General features: G+C 39.2%; 2 protein-coding genes across 2 annotated transcripts; both read left to right on the top strand.

The window, feature by feature from the left end:
* Positions 1–189: 189 nt before the first annotated feature.
* Positions 190–8,932, top strand: ercc3 (excision repair cross-complementation group 3). Its single transcript, XM_042492808.2, has 15 exons — positions 190–372; positions 1,123–1,322; positions 1,467–1,703; positions 1,810–1,859; positions 1,954–2,089; positions 2,994–3,164; positions 3,332–3,536; positions 3,780–4,094; positions 4,711–4,895; positions 5,472–5,674; positions 5,773–5,869; positions 6,016–6,133; positions 6,659–6,777; positions 7,862–8,008; positions 8,131–8,932. The coding sequence occupies exons 1-15, from the start codon at positions 345–347 to the stop codon at positions 8,266–8,268; spliced, it is 2,349 nt and encodes a 782-aa protein (XP_042348742.1). The 5' UTR covers positions 190–344; the 3' UTR covers positions 8,269–8,932.
* A 2,765-nt stretch (positions 8,933–11,697) lies between these two features.
* cyp27c1 (cytochrome P450, family 27, subfamily C, polypeptide 1) lies at positions 11,698–23,120 on the top strand. The gene is made up of 9 exons (XM_042492796.2): positions 11,698–12,221; positions 13,107–13,297; positions 13,653–13,852; positions 14,027–14,236; positions 15,578–15,741; positions 19,370–19,536; positions 19,803–19,881; positions 20,120–20,323; positions 21,808–23,120. Exons 1-9 carry the CDS (start codon positions 11,931–11,933, stop codon positions 21,925–21,927), a joined length of 1,626 nt encoding a protein of 541 aa, XP_042348730.2. The 5' UTR covers positions 11,698–11,930; the 3' UTR covers positions 21,928–23,120.
* The last annotated feature ends 245 nt before the right edge of the window (positions 23,121–23,365 follow it).

The raw sequence follows: 23,365 nt of genomic DNA, 5'->3' as shown, positions 1-23,365 counted from the left end.
AGTCATGCTTTTTATTCTTATATGACTATTTGCCATAACATTGATCCTCTGTTTTTTTTAGTTTGTTTATTTTTTTAATTTACAATTACCTACACCTTGTGTGTTGACGAAGTGCAATACTCCCAATTTTTTCTTCCATCTTCCGTAAACAATATTTTATTTTGAAGGGTAGGACCGGAAGTATGTTTCCATGATATGTTAGCATCCTCGACACTCCGGTAATGTGTCGTAGCAACTTTTGCATCACACCACATAGTCCATCTTTGTGGACTTCCTGGGGGATAGATTATAAAGATATGTCTGTCATGTTTTGAAATTAATCACCGATTGAAAAAAATTGTAAAATGGGTAAAAAGGATAAAGGAGATCGCGGTGAGTTGAGTTGCTAATGCTACGGTTTAACCTAACAGTTAGTTAGCCGTTAGCTAAATTTAGCTCAAATATGAAGGGGAGCAGTTGCATTGAAACGGTGAAACTGATGTATTTATCACGCTGTGAATGGTAAAACATGATTTCAAAACGTAGGAATCGGGCATATACCTTTTGACTTACTGACTGAGATGCGTTTGTAATGAAGCACACAGTGTCTTTAAGCACATTAACACACAGGGGCATGTACATGTGCTTTAATCGTTTATTGCCATACATGCAGTGTTGAAAAAGTATGCAATTCCTTTACTGATGTAAAAGTAGGAAAACCGCACTGTGAAAATACTCCGTTACAAGTTAAAGTCCTGCAGTGAAATGTCACATAAGTCAAAGTAAGTTTAGACAGGAAAATATGGGCTACTAAAGTAAAAGTAGCCAATGCATAAAACTAATGTACTTCATATTTATACTTGAGTTAATGCCATAGTTACATACCACCACTGCATATATGATGCAAAAAGGCAAACTGGTTAGAGAGCAGAGCAAGCTGTGGTAAAGGAATGATTTTCCTATATCTTGCATATTAAAAATAAATAAATAGATTCATTCATATGTCCGTTAAAAGAGTCATTGTATAGTGATACTGGGAGTGATGCGTTAAAATCATAAGACAAGATAAATTTCATTGATGCATTTCTGCTGTCTGCTATTTGTCCACAGCTATTACTGAAAATGTTTTCTTTCGGGTTACAGACAAGAAGTCCAGAAAGCGTTTCTATGAGGAGGAGGAAGATGAAGAGGAAGTGGTGGGTAACGACACTCAGGAGGCAATACCTGCTGCTGCAGGAAAACAAGTGGATGAGTCCAGTACAAAACTGGATGAATATGGAGCCAAAGACTACCGTCTTCAGATGCTGCTGAAGAATGATCACTCTGCACGCCCCCTCTGGGTGGTAAGACATGTTTTTGATTTTTTTGTTGTTGATTTCCTCACTTCACTCATCACAGTTAAATTAAAAAACTTCTGGTCCATTTTACACAATATTAAAAAAAAACAAAAAAAAACGTCTCTTTATATTTCTTCTGTATTTCTCCAGGCTCCAGATGGACACATCTTTCTGGAAGCCTTCTCACCAGTGTACAAGTATGCTCAGGATTTTCTGGTGGCCATCGCAGAGCCTGTGTGCAGGCCTAACCATATCCATGAGTACAAGTTGACGGCCTATTCCCTGTACGCAGCTGTCAGTGTGGGGCTGCAGACCTCTGATATTGTGGAGTACCTGCAGAAACTCAGCAAGACATCTGTGCCTGATGGAATTGTGCAGTTTATTAAGGTCTGAAAAAAGAGTATCTGGTTGTTTGTTTGTTTTTTGAGATTTTAAGGTCATAGTGTGTGAAATTTTATTTTTTCACTGCATTTTATCTTTCTCCTTCTCACAGCTCTGCACGGTGAGCTACGGCAAAGTCAAGCTGGTGCTCAAGCACAATAGGTAAAGTAATTTCAAACAACCATCCCCTCTGCCGTTGCATCATTAATGATTATGTCAGTGCTGTTCTTAAAGAGTTCTGTGTGTCAAACCTCAGGTATTTTGTTGAGAGTGCCTTCCCTGATGTGATCCAGCGGCTTCTGCAGGACAACGTGATCCGTGAGTGTCGTCTCCGCACTGCAGACGGAGCAGACACTGAGCTTATTACTGAAGTCATCCACAGCAAGTCAGCGGTATGCTGTCTAGCTTCCTTTTGTACTTACAAACATGTACAATCATTTATTATTGTTTTAATTTAAAATTATCTATGAGTTTAAACATGTTTTAAACCCATAGATGTGTTTTTGTGTGAAGTCACAAGACTTAAGGCTTAAACCTGAGGAGGTCGTTAAGATAAAAATGGTGTCATGTTTCTCCTAACACCCTTGTAATACTTCTCTGGATAACAGGTATTGTTGGTGTGACCCCTGAATATTTAAAACAGTTTGTCACACTTTTGGTAATACCCAACATTGCACTCAAAATCACACCTGAGTGTAGTGCAGCGTAGCACTATCATGCATTTTGATGTGCTGTACTTCTCAGGTTGGGGGCAGATCATGCAGCTACTGCTAGATGGCAGCACAACACAGATTTTCAACCAGTGTGGTTACTCTTAAAAATGGGATTGTGCACATGATATTTTAATTTCTGAGGTCTCAACTGCCACAAGCATTATATCTAATTTTATTTATCCATCTTGTAATTTCTTTTTGTCAAAATGAGTCAAGCTCTCCTGCTTTACAGTCCAGTTTCTGATGCTGCAAACCTTTAAACCTACCACGAACCCTAATACTGTCTGTTTACTTCACATTTGCACTTACCTGTTGGCAAATGGAGAAAAATTAATCTTAAATTTTGTTATGAATGTAATGTATAGAAAAAGTCTTAAAACATTGAATTTAAGCTTCTGTTATCTGTAGACACTTTGCTTTTGGATTTTTTTCTAATTTAAGTATTATACTACCATCTAATCGAAAAGCATTAACGAGTCAAGTTTTGGAAATAAACCTGAGAGTTGGGCCCCCCTTACATAGAAATGGAACTGTTTCCCTCATCAGAAACTAACAAATGTCCCTCTGTGTCTCTTTCTGACAGATTTCCAAGACTATTGAGGAAAGGGGGGGCACTTCCACCTCACAGCAGCCTGGCGATGGACAAGCTTCAACCCAGCAGGTCCCCGAGGACATCTTCAGCTACTATGAGCAGATGGATAAAGAAGAAGAAGAAGAGGAAGAGACTCAGACAGTGTCCTTTGAGATACGCCAGGTACACAACTGATTTCTTTTTTTGTTTTAGCTTTTTTACTGCTACATGCTTAACATTACTGTAGAGCTTTATGATCATGTTTTGTGGCTTTATTTCAAATTGAGTACCATGTTTAAAATCAAAATTTTATGCCCTGATCTGAGCTGTTCTCCTCTGATCTGGTTTAGGAGATGATTGAAGAGCTGCAGAAGCGTTGTATTCAGCTCGAGTACCCCCTCCTAGCAGAGTACGACTTTCGCAATGATACAGTCAACCCAGACATCAACATTGACCTGAAGCCCACTGCTGTGTTGCGCCCCTACCAGGAAAAGAGTCTGCGCAAGATGTTTGGGAACGGACGTGCTCGCTCTGGGGTCATTGTGCTGCCCTGCGGTGAGACAGCTGGTTCACTGCAGCTGAAATAAAGTCTTTCTTCACAATACAAATACAGTCTTGAGATGGCAAAATTATATCAATTTAACAAGAAATAATAATGTATGATATAAAATTTTACAAAACAATTGCTAAGCCTAAGTAAAACAAAGGACTCTTATATTTAGTAATCTTTATGTAGCATCATTCCTGTGTGTAAAAAGCACATATGTCTCAATATTGTATCTCCTCTTTGCATTGCAGGAGCGGGCAAATCTCTGGTGGGCGTGACAGCAGCGTGCACTGTTCGTAAACGCTGCCTCGTGTTGGGGAACTCCTCAGTGTCAGTCGAACAGTGGAAGGCTCAGTTCAAGATGTGGTCCACAATAGATGACTCTCAGATCTGCCGCTTCACCTCTGACGCCAAGGACAAGCCCATCGGCTGCTCGGTGGCCATCAGCACCTACTCTATGCTGGGTCACACCACCAAGCGCTCCTGGGAGGCTGAGAGAGTCATGGAGTGGATGCGGAGCCAGGAGTGGGGGCTCATTATCCTGGATGAGGTGCACACAATCCCTGGTGAGCTGTTACAGCGCATATTTTTTTCAAGATCAAGTCATTATTGCCTTCCAGTGTAACTATGTTATGCAAAGATTATTTTAAGTAACACTTAAGGATACAGTGGGATTATAGACACATGATGTAGACGAGGCTTGGGCGGTATTATGGTATATCAGGGTATTTAGAAATCCTGAAGGTATGTTTTTCAATTATGTCATAAATATAGGTGCTCTTCTTTTTATTAGACTCATTTGATGTAGATCCAGCACGCACCACCAGACCTCAGTCTCTAGTCTCTACTGGTGCAACAAGCAGCTGAGCTGAAACGCAACACCTAGTGGTGGAAGGATAAGTTACAGGACAGTAAACAGCCGACAGCCAGCAACAGCAGAGAGAGATCATGGAAATATCAGCATGTTTTTACATCAAACTTGGTGAATTAAGGATTTATTTCAACCAAACCAGACCTGGTAATTGTTGGAACAGCCGCACACTTTCACCATCATATACTGTATAACCTGGTGACATTTTAGGAAGGTATGAAATGTTACATACCGCCCAAGCCTAATGTAGATGCATATTTTGGTGAGATAAATCTACGTGTTCACATATTAATTCTGTGCTTTCCCCGTAGCCAAGATGTTCCGTCGTGTTCTGACCATTGTCCAGGCACACTGCAAAATGGGTCTCACGGCCACACTGGTCAGAGAAGATGACAAGATTGTGGATCTGAACTTCCTAATTGGGCCTAAACTATTTGAGGCGAACTGGATGGAACTGCAGAATAATGGCTACATTGCTAAAGTCCAGTGTGCTGAGGTGAGTCTTCCAGTATTATACAATAAATTGAGATAAAGAAACATACATATTTTATTTAGAATTAGTAGACTATGAACTGCAAGTGCAGACTGATATTTTGGTTCTTTTTCTTGTAGTTTATGTTTCTTTACCATATTTTGCTTCTTTTTTTCAATATTTTGACTCATAACTTTTTTGCTTCAGTGCTCCAAAAACATAATGAATCTGCTTCCTGATTTATCATTTAACCCTGTTTTTTTGTGCAGACTTTGTGACAAGATAGATGCTGAACTGTCTTATGTCATTAAAGTCAGACAGCTTGCAGCGTTGTGTGGAGCCACGTGCAAAAAAGTTGATCATTGAATTGTTTGGGCTGGAGTTTCACATGTTCTAGTGCAGTACCCAGAGATGAAGCCAAGAAATAAGTTATTTATTTGTGAACAAAGATATCTGAAAGAGCATAACATTGTGGTTATTTAAACCTAATATTACATGACTAGGTGATCAGACAAGTCAAGTTTAAATGTAGCACATACAAGTGAGCATGTTTTACATTTACAAAGCTTTCTGAACAGTGTTCTCTTGTCTGTGCTTCAGGTGTGGTGCCCCATGTCTCCAGAGTTTTACAGAGAATATGTAGCCATTAAGACGAAGAAGCGCATCCTGCTTTATACAATGAACCCCAATAAGTTCCGCGCCTGTCAGTTTCTCATTCGCTTCCACGAGCGGCGCAACGACAAGATCATCGTCTTTGCTGACAATGTGTTTGCCTTGAAGGAATACGCCATTCGCCTAAACAAGTAAATTATTTTCACAAAATGAGCAGCTTTTCAAATGTTTTAAATCATATTTCTTCATTTTTTAAAATATAAATCTGCTCTCCCATATTCCTCCCAAGGCCGTACATCTATGGCCCAACCTCTCAAGGGGAAAGAATGCAGATTTTACAGAACTTCAAACACAACCCCAAAATCAACACCATTTTCATATCCAAGGTAAACCAATTGATCGATTTTTGATTTACTGTATGTAATATGGACTGCACTCATTCAGGCAACATGTGCCCTCTTGCGGCCAGTAGGAGCCACACCAGTGTTTCTAGACAGCTAAAAATTTGGACTACATCCCTCCTACCGAACAGGTTGGAGACACCTCATTTGACTTGCCAGAAGCCAATGTCCTGATCCAGATTTCCTCCCATGGTGGATCTCGCAGACAAGAGGCCCAGAGGCTGGGCAGAGTGTTACGAGCCAAGAAAGGTTAGTCTACAAAAAGAAAAAAAAAAGCTTGACACATGCCAGGGTCCCCATGGTCATGGAAGACCTGGAAATGTCAAGTAATTTCACAATCACATTTTCAAGTGTGGAGAAGTCATGGAATTAATAAAAATGATTGAAAGTTTTGGAAAAATATTGGAAATGTGTTGTGTGATGAAAATAGTGATTTTCTTTTTTTTTAGAAAATGGAATTGGAATGCATGTTTTCTTTAAAAATTCCCAAAATAACACCATTTATCTCAGCCAGAAATTGAAATTGGATTTTTCAGTATTCAACAAATCATTAACACATCATTTGGGGAGACTGAAACTATTTTTCAGTCTTACATGTTTGTAAAACGCAGGGCAAGTGGAGCAAGGAAAAAAAAATATTTGGGGTCTTAGAAAAGTCATGGAAAAGTTTTGAAATTCTGTCCATGAAATATGTGGGAACCCTGACATGCTGACATTGCTGCTTTGTCTTATCTCCATCCATGAACTAAAACAGTTATTATCTCTCACGTCTAGGAATGGTAGCAGAAGAGTACAATGCATACTTTTACTCGCTGGTATCTCAGGACACCCAGGAGATGGCTTACTCCACCAAGAGGCAGAGGTTCCTGGTGGACCAGGGATACAGCTTTAAGGTATGTTTGCCCCTGCAGCATCTTATCACCTCCACACAGTTTCACCATGTTTGTACACCAGATTCTGCATTTCTGTCAAGGAACTCTTGGCTCACATTCATATGAATAAGCTCTCACACTGAAGGCTTGATCACGCTATACGCAGAATCTAAAGGTGCTGAAGGTCCATTTTGTTTTCTACAATATGATTTAAGTAAAGTGTTAAGTTTGTTTCTTTATTTAATAAATAATAATTAATTGTTAATTGATAATTAATACATTTTCTTTGTTCATTATTTAACTGCCCCAGACTAGATAGATACAATATGATGTTTTTCGCAAGTGTCTGGTTTCATAAGATCCAGTCTAGCTGGACTGTGTATCGTAAATCCGTCCAGAACTCACCAACACAGAAATATGAGAGTGATTCTCTCATGTCAAAGGTTGAACCAAATAAATGAACTGGTTTCAGAAGAAGCATTTTCCACTCACAAAGGTACATCAGGAGACAACCTGGTCTGTTGTAGATATACATCTATACAATTTTAGTTGGGGAAGGAGAGTTCATTTACAAGACAAAATGCAACTGTTTCTTTAATGCATTTCTGGCAGTTTTTCAGGAAAAAGGGGAAAATGTTTATAAGAATCTGGTCAAGACATTTTGCGGAGTTGCGCTTTACCACAGGTGGCACACACAAAGAGATTGTCCATGTCAGATGTGGTCTCACATAGGAAATGCTCCGTTTTGTTTAGGCAAAGGGTGGCGCGTGGGTAGAGCATGCAGGACACAGGACATGATGTAAGAAGTATGTTGCAGAAATTGCAGCGTTTACGAAGCCAATCATAATTTGGTCTTACACAACCAAATCTCTTGCAGTTCCTGTTAGACCTTGTTGGCATATTCATATAAATTAATCTTTTTTTTCACCCTTGGAAGTTTGTATTCTTCCGGTTTCACACCAGTCGCATGATAGGAACTGCATCAACATGCTCACTTGCTCACTTAAGAGACCCTGTACAATGACTATTATCTATTAACCCTTTGACCACTTGTGACCATTTATAAATACCATTTTGATGTCATCATGCTCCTTTTGTTTCACAGGTGATCACAAAGTTGGCAGGCATGGAGGAGGGGGACTTAATGTTCTCCACAAGAGAAGAGCAACAGCAGCTGCTCCAGAAGGTCCTCGCTGCCTCAGACCTGGATGCTGAGGAGGAAGTGGTGGTGGAGGTGGGCGGACAACCAAAGGTGAGCTCTTTCTCTAAACCTGGACTCAGAAAGCACAAATAATTCCCTGTATTTGCTTACAGTTTTGCTATTGTGTATTCTAATATTCTTACTTGTTTTCTCTCTCCCTGCTTCCTCATCAGTTCTCAAGGCGAACAGGCACCATGAGCTCCATGTCAGGTGCAGATGACACCGTCTACATGGAATATCAGAATCGAGGCAGCAAAGCGTCCGCAATGAGCAAGAGCGTGCATCCACTATTCAAGCGCTTCAGAAAGTAGATGCACTGACTCAAACCATGACACCTGAAGACTCGGGACAGCAGCAACAGGGAGACGATAAACTGAACAGGAGGCTACCAGTAGCAGGTTCAGATGGTCCAGCTGGTCTGGAGAGCAGAGCAATGACCAGAGATAATTTGAACCAGAATATTATCCGAAACTAATGATGACTGACTGTAGATAGCTTCCTCCTGGTGTCTGATAGCAACAGTGACGGCTAATGTTACTTATGCATCTGGTTAAGAGTGCAGGGAATTATGCCAGTGGGGCTCGATTGCTCATTGTGATACATGTGAAAGTCTCAGCTCCAGCTTCCTAGAGCACTTACATGCATGACATTTTCAGGTGAAATCTTTGTCTAAGTGGTGTCTCTCTCTTGAAATTGGAAAAAAAAAATCTTTGCCTTTAAAAGTGTTATTTTTTATCTCTGTCTGTGCTAAAAAGCAAAATCAGGCCTTTACAAAATTAAATGCGAAATTCCACCATACATGTCTGTGCGTGGGATGACAGTGGACCAGAGTATGATGGATAGATGGAATTACCTGTGTCTTATCTGCTGTTAGTGTGTAATTCACTGATCTGAGGAGCAAAACTAAGGATGTGTTTGTAAAAAATTTTGTAAGTGGCTTCATTTTCCACATTAAAATATTGTAAATTAAGCCAACGTAATGAGTGGACAATAATCTGTTTGCTGACAGCACAGGTGATTTTCATTTTCACTGATACGTTTTGTTGTGTAATTTCTTCATTCAAATTTGGCCAAACATTAGGGATGCATGATATTATATAACTCATTTGGCCAATAACCAATACGGCAATCAATAACTTTACATTTCGTCACCACCTAATTGTAAAAATCATCAAGTCTCCTCTGTAGTGGAATAAACATCGTATTATGTATACTCTTATTGGGATGGCCCACCAGATAGAGACAGGAAACACAATGTTTTTCAATGTATGTTATATTCATTGATTGGGCAAAATAAGAAAAATACTCCAACTTAGAGTTGATGTTTTGTCCTTTTTCACTTTGTCAATTTAAAAAGAATCCATTTGTGATAATGGTAGAAATACTAAGCATGCTGGCCGATTTTGATATTTCATTTTAGAGCCAATATCTGCTGATAGACATGACTTGCTGATATTATTGTGTATCCCTTCTAAAAATGTTTCTTACAAGAAATTGCTGAAAGAAAAATTATTAAGAAATTAATAATAAGTAATAAAATGAGTCTGTTATATGCAGTGCAGCAAAATGGAACATGACACCTTCAAAATCAATAAGTAAAAGTATTGAAGAACTTAAGTGTAGACATTAGTAATTCCTGGCAGCAGTTAATAGTGACAATACATCACAATAGACCAAATTATTTTGTTTTGCCAGAGTAAAGAAAGTGTAGCTGCAAGCTTTTTTCTCCCTTGAGGACTGAAAAGAGGGAAAACTGAGCTTTATTTGCACTTGGCACGAGTAAAAGCCGGGGATGAGAGGGGTGGGGGATTGGGGGGCTACTTCCTCTGCTTGGTGATGACTTGAAGACGTTCCAGAAACAACATCCAGCCTGGTGCCTTGTGTAAGCTGCCAAAGTGGTGAGTGTGGGAAAATACCCACCTCTGCCCGGCCACCTTCACTGGAGCACAGGGCACAGTGACCCTCTAAATGGCCCCGTCTATGACCCAATCTGTTTAATCCCCATTTTGTGTCCCCCTGAGACTTAAGGTCTGTTGGCTTTGAAGGAGAAGCAAAATGACGTGGTGTAAATTTAAATTCATGTGTCGGTTTAGATTAGGAGTAAAAGAGAGAGGATGGACCATCCAACTGAAGCACATTCATCACAATGGAAAATGAGCAAAATGGTTTTAGTTCGTTTATATACATGGGGAGAATACAACGAGCAACTTAACAACACATGGCCCCAAAATAGCAAGAAATGACTAAAAGGTTACAGAAAATTACCTGAAAATAAGCAGAACACACACACACACACACACACACACACACACACACACACACACACATATATATACATAGAGAGAGAGAGAGAGAGATCAAGACAGAGAAATATAGATAAGTATAGGTAAATAGATATAGATTATGATTATAGTTTTCTGGACATTCTTCTTAGTTTTTGATCAATAATTCTCCCCCATTATTTAAACTAATTTTCAGGTCATTTTCTTAGACACATTTTACTTATTTCTTGCAATATTGTGGGACATTTCTTCCCAAATTAGTCTTCGCCTTTTTTACCCATATTTTACCCATAAAGTCAAACCAATTTGCTCAGGTGAGAGGCATCTGAATGCAGCAAAGGAAAAAATATGTTTAACTAGGTTCTAAAGGGTTAAATCAACTAACAATAAGGCTATTAATTGACAGCAAGACAGCAATTAATTCTCTAGATCCACTTTTTATTAATCAAAACAGCAGCCAATCAAGTTGCAGGAGAGAACCATGAAGAACTAACATTGGGTTACTGAATGCCAGTTTGCTGAATGTATACAAAAGATATTTTTGTTAGTAAGCAAAAACAATGTAGTGTTTAAGAAAAAAGTAATTGCAGTATTATAGACGGAGAAGCAACTGATATTTTGCAGTGGTGTATGAAGGCTATAAAGCTATACTTAAAGTCTTAAAGTATCTCATATTTACTGTACTTATGTATCAAAAGTTGTTTTTTTTAATTTAATATAATTAAGTATATAAAGTAAAAGTTATTAAACGCTGTTAAGAGAAAAGCAAGTGGTCAGTTGTTTTTTTGGGGTTTTTTTTTTCAGTTTATTTCTCTGAGGTCTATTAGGTTTGTAAGATGATCCCCCAAAGTTTAGCCTGGCATGAGAACTTTCTTAAGGTGTGTACAAGGATAATGTGCAAATATTTCACATAAGCTGCCACCTATATTTATCTTTTGGAAACTTCAAGAGGGCTGTTACATACATCTCCTTTCTGAGCTGCAGACTTAGGTAACTTTTCTCTGCAATCCATCTCCACTGATTGTACACAGCCTATCAGTACTTATGAAAATACAACTGCTAAACATTAACAAAGCAGTGAGCACTTATTGCATGTGTAAACCGCTAATGATTTGTGAAATCGCCTGTCTTAATATAGATGTGCACGATCTTACGTTAGCCAGACTGGGATGGATTTTCCTTTGTTCTGTGACTAATGTCAACATGCAGTTTGCCTTCATGTAACGTTAATCACATTAACGCGGATTCAATGTGTGTGTGTGTGTGTGTGTGTGTGTGTGTGTGTGTGTGTGTTGGAGGTGGGGAGTACGCGTGCATGCGGGCTGATTGATTGGTGTGATGTTAACTGTGTTTTGGCACGTTGTAACGCACTCCTCTTCCAATGGGAGAATGAACCCAGCAGCTTTTTTTTGGAGGGAGAAACGCCCACATCCGAATACAGAGTTATCCCTCCCTTCTTTTGAAGCGAACATCCAATCCTCTTCCACTGCTGAGGTTGTACAAGCGACTCTTTAAAAGTCTTCCATAATACAATCCCATCTAATATTACATTACCACACAGGGAGGACTGCGTTTACACGTGCCGTGAACATGCATTTGCAGATGTGAACTCTGCCACTTTTAGACTTTGCAAGACGACTCAGTCAGATTTCAGGTTGTCGCGCACGGAAACACCGAAAAGTCTTCAAATCATGGCAATCCTAAAACATTTTACAACAGCATGCTGGAGGAGTTTAAAAGGCGACCGGCTAAACACGCAGCTGTTCTTCATTTTACGCGCCTTGCACAAATCAGCCGCCAGCGAAGCTTTTCGGATCTCCGCGGCTGGAGAAGAGGCCATTCCTGAAAGATTGATCACACCGGCGGATGTTGGCGAGAAACCCAGAATCATGACCCTGAAGGAGATGCCTGGACCGAGCACCCTGGCAAATTTGATTGAGTTCTTCTGGAGAGACGGGTTTAGCAGAATTCATGAAATTCAGGTAATGTTGTTCACATATGTAATTCTTTGAGCTTTATTTCGTGTTATTTGACAGATGAAGCGATTAATTCATGTTGCCCACCAGTTGCAAAGAGCGGATGTGCTGTCAGCATCAGCCAAATTCGCTACCTATGCGTAAAATGGCACAGACCGTTGCGTAAAAGCGCACTCGCAGTTCGATCGCTGAGCTTTCCACTCCAGGGTTTTGCAATAGTCTTCAAGTGAGTCACAAAGCTCAGTGTTCTCACAATTATAAGGTGCATCTGATAATCTTGGTGTGGTCTAGAGAGAAAAAAAAATTTAAAAGAGAGAGAGAGAGAGAGATCAGACACTTAACATAGGAAATCAACAGGAGAATCACTCATGACACAAAGTCCTCAGTCTTGCGTGGTAAAACTGATAGTGACACACTCTCAGTATTATGCCACATCTTGCAAGATTGAGTCAGATGACACATCCCTCTTTGTTTTAAATTCATCATTACATGTGCAGCTGTATGAGAAACACCCTTTGACATTTAAATATAGTCATTCGTTGTTAGTGACTCAACATTCAGACCAAAAAGACATCTTCATTTTGAATGTTGTGTAAGTAAATGTTTTAGTAAGGCCTGTAGATTTAGAGACTCCACTGACGTACAATACAAATCTGCTGAAATGCATTCCATTACTTTAGTACTATTATTTGATCTCCTTTAATCCTATAAAACAAAAATGCATTTTTTAAAATGTATAATAGATGTACATTTCTGAGGTCAATCATAGATTTAATATCCAGTATGCACTACACTTCATTACATTCTGATTATGTAAGTGAATGTAATAAAGTAAAATTTTCTCGTAATTTTCTCCATAATTAATATAAATTGTGTCACTGCCTTTTATAGATGGAGCACAAGAAGAGATATGGCAAAATTTTCAAATCCCGTTTTGGGCCCCAGCTAGTAGTGTCTGTGGCAGACCGTGACCTGGTGGCTGAGGTGCTGAGGGCCGAGGGCGTGGCCCCTCAGAGAGCTAACATGGAGTCCTGGAAGGAGTACAGAGACATGAGAGGACGTTCCACTGGTCTCATCTCAGCGTGAGTCCCCTCCAACCTTTGATCTTTGAGTCTAGATAAGGAGCTCCTGAAAAAAATGAGTTTGGGGGTTGACAGGATAATCAGTTTAGTTTTCCATATGTGGATGCACATAGCACAAAACCTGATGTCTGGGCTACCTTTCCAAACATGTGCATGTCCTTTTTAGTACTCAACAGTCGTGTCGTGCTTTTGTATTTATAAAGTCATTGGCATCAATATTTTCAGTTTTTCAATTCAACAGTTTCACCACTATCATTCTTCACAAAAACAAGGCTGTTTCCTCTGTATGTCTGTGACTGGCTCGCATTATTTCATTTTTTATTTCACCTTGTCTCTCTTGTGTCCTGTTCTCCAGTGAGGGAGAAGATTGGTTGAAGATGCGGAGCGTGCTCAGGCAGCTCATCATGCGTCCCCGTGACGTAGCCGTTTTCTCTGATGATGTGAACCAAGTGGTTGATGACTTGATCAAGAGACTTTGTATTCTGAGCAGCCAAGGGCCTGATGGAGCAACTGTCCTTAATGTGAATGACCTCTTCTTCAAATACGCAATGGAAGGTAGGTGAAGATCATACAAAGTTTGGTCGTGAAGGAATTTAAATTTGGGCAGGATGGATTTGAAAAGAACAGTGCAGGTGTAGCGTGGATGAGGGGCTGAAGAGATTATCACAGCTTTACAAATGTACAGAGAAGATTACTGAAACTCTGTCTCTCCTGCCTTTGTCTTCACAGGTGTGGCAGCCATTTTATATGAGTCCCGACTAGGATGTCTGGAAAATGAGATTCCCCAGGAAACCCAAGACTACATCAGTGCACTGCACCTCATGTTCAGCTCCTTCAAGACAACCATGTATGCTGGTGCCATTCCCAAGTGGCTCCGACCTGTTTTCCCCAAACCGTGGGAGGAGTTCTGTCTCTCCTGGGACGGCCTCTTCAAATTCAGTAAGTGCTGTATTTTTTTTTTTTAGCCATGGGGGCACATAAATACCTTATAGTGTACAAACACTGATGCAGAGTTATCCTGATTCGTAATCCCTAGTGTCAAGCTCTAAAAATGCTGGATGTTATGGAACAGGGCTGCAACTAAAGATTATTTTCATTGTCAATTAAGCTGTTATTGACGTTTAAAAAGACTGAAGCTGGAATCAGACCATTTTTTCTTAAAAAAAATCTCAGACTGATAAACTGATTAATTGATTAATTGGTTGATGCATAAAATGATAGAAAATTGTGGGGAAAAAAAATGTCGACCAGTGTTTCCTAAAGCCCAAGATGATATCCTCAGATATCCTCCTGTTTTCTCCACATCTCAAAGTTATTCAGTTAACTGTCATAGAGGAGTAAATAAACCATACTATTTTAACATTTAAGAAGCTGGAATCAGAGAGTTTTAAGTTTTTTTCTTTAAAAATTTAGTCAATCCTATTATTCAATTATAACATTAGTTTAAAATTAATTTAGAAAATAAACATTTTATCATTGCAGTTCTGCTTTGGTGGCTTTGCCATGAATTTATAGTCTCTAAGCCCAAGCCAAGATAACCCTAAAGCCATTACCAGGAGTTGCATCAGACTTGACTGAGCTTCTCCACAGTAAAAGACATTATACAACTGTTTTCTCAGACTGAAGAGAACACCGAATGGCACAATTGCTGTAGTGCCTCTTGAAGAGTTTCCGGACCTTTTTCCTTGAATGACTTGGAGGGCTTAAATTATATGTCAGACTTTGAAAAGCCCCATAAACAATATTATTTGCTTTTTTTTCTTAGGCGTCAATGCAACGATACAATGTATTTTCTATAGATAATTTCAGCAACACATAAAGCATCAAAAGCACTTAGGCAAAGTGCAAAAGAAAGAGATCATAAAAGGATATTTAAAACAATTAAAAAATGTCACAGCATAGAGATAAGTAGTAAGTAGTATCCCTTTTCTTTGCAGACTGGCTTTCTTCAATACAAATCTTTTAAAAATAGATGATAATAAATAGTTTTTGATGTGTAAACATGTTAGATAATGCTTTTGTCAGTTTTAGAGCACTACACCTCAGGTCAGGCTGAGCAACTGCAAACTTTTTTTGGATACATTGTCCGGCATCAATGGAAAGGAATGTGGATTTGCATATAAATCTCTGCTGCTGTACCATGGGATTGTGGGAGTAAGGGGTCCCTCTGTTACATAACCTGTCCTTTTTCTTTTTTTTTTTTTTGGTTAAATTTCCTTCACCGCCCCATCCTCCCCCCGTTCCATTCATCCCACCTTCTCTGTCTCTGTCTGATCCCAGGCCGCATTCATGTTGATAAGAGGCTGACAGAGATAAAGGCCCGGCTGGAGCGGGGAGAGGAGGTGAAGGGGGGACTGCTCACACACATGCTTATCACCAAGGAGATGAACATGGAGGAGATCTACGCCAACTTGACGGAGATGCTACTGGCTGGAGTCGACACGGTGTGTGTGTGTGTGTGTGTGTGTGTGTGTGTGTGTGTGTGTGTGTGTGTGTGTGTGTGTGTGTGTGTGTGTTATATGTGCAGAGTGGGCTTTTAAGAGTGAGTGTAACTTCAGCAGGAGGTGAAGGAGTTGGGAGTTGCACATGTGTGTCTGCCTCTGTGTGTGTGTGTGTGTGTGTGTGTGTGTGTGTGTGTGTGTGTTGAGTCAGTCTTGAGTTTCAAGGGTTGGGTTTCTGGCGCCATATCAGTGCCTGTGTAGCTGTGCCAGCGTCAGGTCAGAGCAGTGAATCGGGAGGTTACACAGTATCCCACTGACAAACTTGTTCTCACTCAGATTTAGTTTCTTGTCATTTGTCATTGTCTGTTAGATCTACACGGGGGGCTTTTGTCTTTTTTTTCTCCTCCACCAGACAGCTGTGTTGTGTGTTCATGTGTTTTCACATTAGAACTTAATTAGATGGCACTTGCAAATAATTAGACAGTTGGGTTAATGTCATTGAAGCATTGTTGGGAGGAATTTTTTACCTTTTAATCAGACTTTGAAACCTGAGCAAATGGGATTTATTTCTTTCAGAAACAATGAAAGAAGGCAACTTAACAAGAAATGACCCAAAAACTAGCAAAAAATAAGTAAAAACTTACAAAAAATGACCCAAAAGTTAACAACAAAAACAAACTTCAATAAACAAAGACAGGAAATGACCTGGCATCTTATTTTAAATATATAATGACATTTTTCCCTTTTTTTTGATAATTTTCTAATGATTCTTTCTCTTGTTTTTTGGGGTTTTTTTTTTTGCCAATTCCGAGGTCTTTTTTTGTCACCTTTAACTATTTTTGCTGAAAGACTTTTCCCCCATGTTTTGAAAGAAATCAAATCAATTTCAAACGTTTCAGTGGTTTAAATGCTTGTAAAAGGCGTCTGAAGGCAACACAATAAAGCTGATGTTGATTCAGGTTTCAAAGGGTTAAATAATACAGAAATGGGAAACACTGTAAGGGAGCAGGGACATTGGATAAAGATCCTGGGTCACATATTGGCCCGCCATGAGACCAGACACCCACCACACAATTTAACAGATAAAAAATTATAGATCTTCACAAAAATATTTGAAATAAAACTCATAATATTTAACCCTAAAAGTGGGTATTGTACCCACTTAAAATGATTTTCCAAATGTTTCACACTTGTCTGGTATGAGTGTGTGTAAGCGCATCTGCATCTGTGTGCATACTGTAAGTACATGTGCGCAGTTACTGCCTAATTTGTTTTGGGTTCTGTCAGATTAATGATAATTATGGGTGTAGAGTGTTTTGTTCTGAGCTGGGGGCCATGGGATAAAAGGGTGTGTGTGTTTTTGTTGAACTTGTTGCAACGGCCACGTCCTGGCAGGGGGTGAACTAAGCTGAGCCATTACCTGACCCTGTGGTGCATTTCCTTTTACTCAGCACACACAAGAGCTGTCAAGACACGTTAGCCACAGCCAGAGTTATAGCACAGACTGTGCAGAGGTGAGACAAGGGGGAGAATAAGGGGGTGGGCCTGCTGAAAAATAAGGACGCTGTCATGAAACTGCAATGGTTTGGGGAGCTGGCGTCATAAGAGGGGGAGGAAAGAGGAGCTGGTTATAATACGATGGATTTTAGAGAATACAGAGAAGATGTGGTGGATAGAGGGGAGAGGCCTGAGCCTTTTAGAGCTGTTTTTGGATGAGCTTTTGTCATGTGATTCCTCTTCTGCTTTGTCTGAGGTGTTGCCAGCATCTGTCCCAGCCGGGGATGATTAGTTCCAAGTTGATTAGATGGGGAAAGGAGGATGACAGAGTGGGAGTAAGAATCAGAGGAAGAGTGGGGGAAGAGGAAGGTGGGTGACTGTACAGTGAGAAGGATGGCGAGGCTTATACAAGGATAGAGACTCTTTTGATCATTAGTTAGAGATCTGACCTGAGACTGACTGAGTTGATTCATTGAAATGTTGGCAAAAACAAGGCTGCCACTCTGATACCGATATATGCCATGAGATGCATGAGTGGAAAAGTGAAGAGGCCGGATGGGAAGATAGGCAGGATGCCATGAAAGGTAGTAAGATATGGGTTGAGGTTATTAAGTACATGGTACAGGTAGGATGTGAATACGAGAGGGATGACACCCATTGTCAAGTAATTTGCTTATCTGCCCACGTTGTTGAAATTAAAATGTCAGTGATGTGTGAGTCACAAAAAGGACAAGTTAGAACAGTTAGTAAGGCGGTTGCAGAAAGGAAAGAGGAAATTGAAAGGATCTGGGTGTGTCAGGATGACAAAATGATATCGCAAGATTTGTGGGAAATGTGTGTGTAGAGCATGGATTGATTACTGAATGGGCCCACCAGGCAGATGTGCCTTCACCTGCAAAATGTCACTCAAATTAACACGTACTGACCAGGAAGAATCTCAAATAGCCAAAAAATATACAAAATTACCCCAAAGAGACACAAAATGACAAAAAAAGAAAAAAACTGACTGGAAAGAGACACATAAGACCACAAGTAGATACAAAAAGAGCGCAAGTAGACACCAAATGACTATAAAGAGACATAAGACCACAAAGCCAGTACAACGCAAGATGACAACAAAGAGACATAAAAAATGCAAAAGACTAATAAAAGGCACAAGAGACCACAAGAAGGCACAAGACCATGAAAAAGAGACATGAAAAGTCTATAAAAAAGTTTCAAAATTACTACAGAGACACAAAAAGATCACAAAATGACTACATAGACACATAAGACAAAAAAACAAAATGACTAAAAAAGAGACACATAGGGCCACAAAGAGACATCCAAAGACAGCAAAAAGACCGCAAAGAGACACCATATGACCACAGAGAGACACAAAATGACTATAAAGAGACACAAAACAACCCAAAAAATACACGAAGTGACGTTAAAATGCCTTCAAGGAAACAAAAAACAACCAGTAGCCACAAAGAGATACAAAATTACCAAAATATGCATATTGACTGTAAGGAGACACAAAACAAAACCAGCAACAAAAAGTCTTTCTCCTATGTGGGAGACTTGTTGGGGCCTTTTGCATATCTGTGTTCAGGGGCCCATTGTCTCATAATCCACCCATAGCGTGGAGTAAAGCAGCAGTGAGATCAGGCAGTAATATATCAGAAAAGATAGAAATAGAGTGAGGTGGAAGTGGTTTAAAATTCCCATTTATTTACTGTGATTAGCTAATTAATTAGGATTATTTTCTATTATTTGTATCCTCATTGCATTTGACACACTGGAGTGCTGTTAAGTGCAGCCCACTGAGTGCATCAAGGTACATTTGGATGAGAATGGATGAGTGACTTAAGATGAGGGATAAAGGGCTGAGAGTGCAGCTGGTCGAGTGGACTCGAGTGTCTGCTCTGCACGTGGAATCAGCCCTCTCTCCCTCAAAGCCCCTTGCTGTTTCCCAACACTTACGCAACCTCACAGAATCTCTTCTATCAGCTTGCATAGCAGTCAAACCTGTTGCAAAACATCAAGAAAAATGACAACATCTCCACAGAGATTTCATTCAAGAAGAGAAAATTAACAACAGACTGCACATTCCAAGAGGAATGCAAACATTTTTTCTTTTCTGTTCTCCTAGACATCCTTCACCCTTTCATGGGCCAGCTACCTGTTAGCGCGGCATCCTCATGTACAGCAGCAAATCTTTACGGAAGTGACACAGACTCTTGGACCTGGAACAGTTGCCTCAGCCGCTGATGTCCCTCGTCTGCCTCTCATCAGAGGGCTAGTCAAAGAGACTCTCAGGTGCACACTACATGGATATTTATACTCTGAGCTTTTCTTCTCTCCTCTTCTCCAGCTGTTGATGTCTTTGTGTGTGTGTGTGTTTGCTCTCCCTTGCACTGTAAGTAAAACCTCAGAAATATTTTAGAAGACTATTTAATATGTTCTCATATCTTAAATTCATTTATTATCTCACTCTGTGTGGCTTTTCACTTATTAACTTTGTGAGAAGATGAATGTATAGTGCTGTTGAATAACAGTCTTTGTGCACCCCTCCCTGGGAGCAGGCTTTTTCCAGTTCTCCCTGGCAACGGACGGATTACCCAGGATGACTTGGTGGTGGGCGGATACTTCATCCCCAAAGGGGTACGACTGATAGAGACATAATAGATGCAAGTCCTCTAGAGTGTGCATGTGCTGCAGAAAAAGCGTGACCGTAAGAGTCAGCCAAAAACATTACAGTGGAACCAAATGTAACATGATCCTGCATTACTCATACATCTCTCTCTCCCTCTCTCGCCTGTACACATGCATGTACAATAGCCCAGCTGTTTTCATTACACAACTGACACTTTCTTTTTTTTTTGATTCTCTGCTGTGTTAGACTCAGTTGGCTCTTTGTCACTACTCAACGTCGTTCGATGAAGAGAATTTCCCTGACGCTTCAGACTTCCGACCGGATCGCTGGATAAGGAAAGATTCCACAGATCGTGTCGACAACTTTGGCTCGATTCCTTTTGGCTACGGCATCAGGAGCTGCATCGGCAGGAGAATAGCAGAGTTAGAGATGCATCTAGTTCTCACAAGGGTAGGGGATTAATCACTTGGCTTCAAACACATTTATAAATAACTTATAAGAATGAAAGTTCTTATCATAGTGTCATGCATACAACAATGCCCAGCCCAGATGGGCTTACAAAACAATTCAAATAAGCCAGATCCAGAATGCAGTATATGCATTTTCAAACAATTAAGAGTAGAAAAATAGGAAGAATCAACTCTAACATCTTTCACATTTAGATCTTAAGATCTTCACATTCTACAACACAAATAACTGACAAAAACACTAACTATATAATACTGATGAAATCAGTATTATACATTTGCAAAAACAAAGAATAACTAATTAATAAACCTCTCACATGACACAAATATATAAACATATTTAAAATTTCCACAGTCCAACATCTGCATTTTCAACTACACACTACACATTTAAAGACTTATCAGATAAGACGAAATAACAAACACATGTGTAAGACAACAATTAATAACTTAGTTTTGCTATGCTAGAATGTGATGGAACATTTCTAGCAGCTGACAACACAACACAGCAACTTTAAAAAACAATCCGTGTAAACATTTTATTATTTTAGAGGTATAACTTGAACACAGAGCAAAATGATTCACACCTTGCTCAGCTCACCATGGGTGCAAAACTTAAGACTTGGGTGTTTTTCCAAATTGTGCTCCTGGCTGGTTGGACTCTTCTTTTAATGTACAATATGGAAGTTCCTGGTGTCTGCAATGACAAATTATCCTCCTGTGCTCCTTTAACCTGTGGGGTGCCTTAGGGGTCAACTCTTGAACCCATGCTATTTTCATTATATACGATATGTTCTAAATCTATGTACTTAATCTGTTACTTTGGTTGTGTGTTTTATCATTTACACTGATGATACATAACTCCATCCATTAAGCCTACTGACTTCTTAAAGTAAAATATGCTGCTTGAGTGTTTCATTTTTTAAGGGTTTTTATGCTTGAGTCACGTTCTCCATATTGAGCTGTGATGCTGCTAATTGTTTATTATTGATATGCTTTTTTCTCCTTTTTTAATGTTGTGTTGTACTCATAGTGTTTTTTTAACCTCTTTCCGTTTGTACAGCACTTTGTAACCTACCACTTTGTTTTGAAAAGTGGTACTCTAATATTTTTTCACATACTACAACAACACACAAATGCAGCACACCTAAGATAAAGAACTTCACCAAAAACAGTATGTAAGTGGTGATGCATAACTACTAAAGACTAAACAACACCCATATTCCACAACATGCTTACTTACATGTGCAAGTGAGCTAGCAGAACCACCTACTACAAATACTTCTCCCAAACAGCTCAAACAATACCTGAATATTCTTGAAATTGCCAACATCAGTGGCCAGAGGAAGCATACCAGCTCAAAGCTGTGCCACTTAAGAGCTGTGGCTTCAAGATAAACACACTTATGAATGCACATGTGAGTCATATAATCTAATAGACATCTCTGTGTTTTTGCTCTTTGTGCAGCTCATTCAAAGATTCCACATTAGCATGTCTCCTCTCACTGCTGATGTCACGGCCAAAACTCATGGCCTACTGTGCCCTGCTGCCCCTATCCACCTGCAGTTCATCGACAGGGAAAAGTAAACGCGGACTCCTCTCCACAAGGTCTACTGTACTGTATGTTTTTAAAGCTCTGATTCATTATTAGTTTTTTTTTTTTTTTTAATACACTGCCTTTAGTACATCTTCCACTGTTATGTTGTGAATACCGAGCTGAGACTGAGGTTTTACTCAGGCAAGAAATGTGTCTTATCTCCTGTTTGTTGGTGAGGAGGACACAGAATTGGACCACTAATGTAAAGATAAAAAGTTGTTCTAGGAAGTGTATTAATTGTACGTAGTGAAAACCACTGCAGTTTAGACTGTTACATCTTCCATTCAGTCTATTCAAAATAGTGAGTGAAAACATGAACTATACTCTATGTACTCAAACTGTATCGTTTTATGTTAATGTGCATATCTGTGTGTAATAATTTGTGCTACCGCATTAATACATAATCACACTGTTTCCTCCCTTAGTTTAAGAGAGCAATTCACTGAGAATGTCGATGGGCAACGATGAATGTACTGAAAATGAGCTGTTTTAAGAAGTACAGTTTGTATATAATAAGCTTTATTTTAAGATTGTGTGTTGTCCTTGTTGCAAGCCAAAACATTGTTGCAGGTAGTTTTTTTGTCCAGTCTATGTAAGAAAATTTAATTACTCAAGTGGCATTACGTGATTTTAATCTATGCACTGTATATTCAGGACACGTTAAATACACAGTAAACAGAAAAAAAACAGTTTTTAGTATTTTTTAAATATAAATATAGAGTTCTAGGGAAAAAAGCTTTTCGCTTTTTAAACTAAAAAGAAATTTAATCATCCTTTGAGTTAGACCTAATGAATGAACCGTTATAAACTTAATTAATTAAAAAGTAGACTATTTGCTCAACTAATGAAATGTTTCTATTTTTTCACACTTTATATTTGGATCACAATGTTTTCTGTGTTTCTGGTTTATATGTTGTTTGTGTGAAAACAAGTATTTCACAAGAAAGTTGGATACATTATGATTTCACTAAGAGGGATAGTGTAGGTTACAGAAGTGTTTTGCAAGGTGGAAGAGACAAGTTGTTGAGGTGCGCTATTATGAAGGATTCCACTGGTTTGCATGGAGGAAAATGGAAACTTTTTTTATCTTTGTATTTATCTTCTCTTTTGTCTTTCTGTACCTTTTTACTTTAGTCCCAGTGAAACTGGGAAACAATAAAAATGATCTAATTATTATTTTAAACATTGTGTGTGTTGACCTTTGTCAAGGTATTTACGCCAATAAGTGAATGTCAAAATAATGTTTAAAATGTCAGTGTTAATGTTTACAAAGCAATAGCTTAATACATTTTTAGAAAATGTAAAAGCAGAACAATGTAACAAAATATGACGTAACTACATAAAATAAGTCTCTTCTAGAGAGAGTTCGATTTTGAGAGTTACTATTGATTCCTGAGTGCATCATCCTTGTTAATAGCAATTCACACC

This window comes from Plectropomus leopardus, chromosome 1 (assembly GCF_026936395.1).
Source record: "Plectropomus leopardus strain MGB_pleo_1.0 chromosome 1, ASM2693639v1, whole genome shotgun sequence".
NCBI classification, from domain to species: domain Eukaryota; kingdom Metazoa; phylum Chordata; class Actinopteri; order Perciformes; family Serranidae; genus Plectropomus; species Plectropomus leopardus.
This window is presented reverse-complemented; position numbering and strand designations above follow the sequence as displayed.

Excerpts from the sequence above, each read along its gene's own strand:
- cyp27c1 (XM_042492796.2), top strand. The coding sequence starts at position 11,931 with ATGGCAATCCTAAAACATTTTACAACAGCATGCTGGAGGAGTTTAAAA. Across the intron at positions 13,853-14,026 it reads CTTCAAATACGCAATGGAAG|GTGTGGCAGCCATTTTATAT; the intron begins GTAGGTGAAGAT and ends TTGTCTTCACAG. Across the intron at positions 20,324-21,807 it reads TGCATCTAGTTCTCACAAGG|CTCATTCAAAGATTCCACAT; the intron begins GTAGGGGATTAA and ends CTCTTTGTGCAG.
- ercc3 (XM_042492808.2), top strand. The coding sequence starts at position 345 with ATGGGTAAAAAGGATAAAGGAGATCGCG. Across the intron at positions 1,860-1,953 it reads CTGGTGCTCAAGCACAATAG|GTATTTTGTTGAGAGTGCCT; the intron begins GTAAAGTAATTT and ends GTCAAACCTCAG. Across the intron at positions 4,095-4,710 it reads TGAGGTGCACACAATCCCTG|CCAAGATGTTCCGTCGTGTT; the intron begins GTGAGCTGTTAC and ends CTTTCCCCGTAG.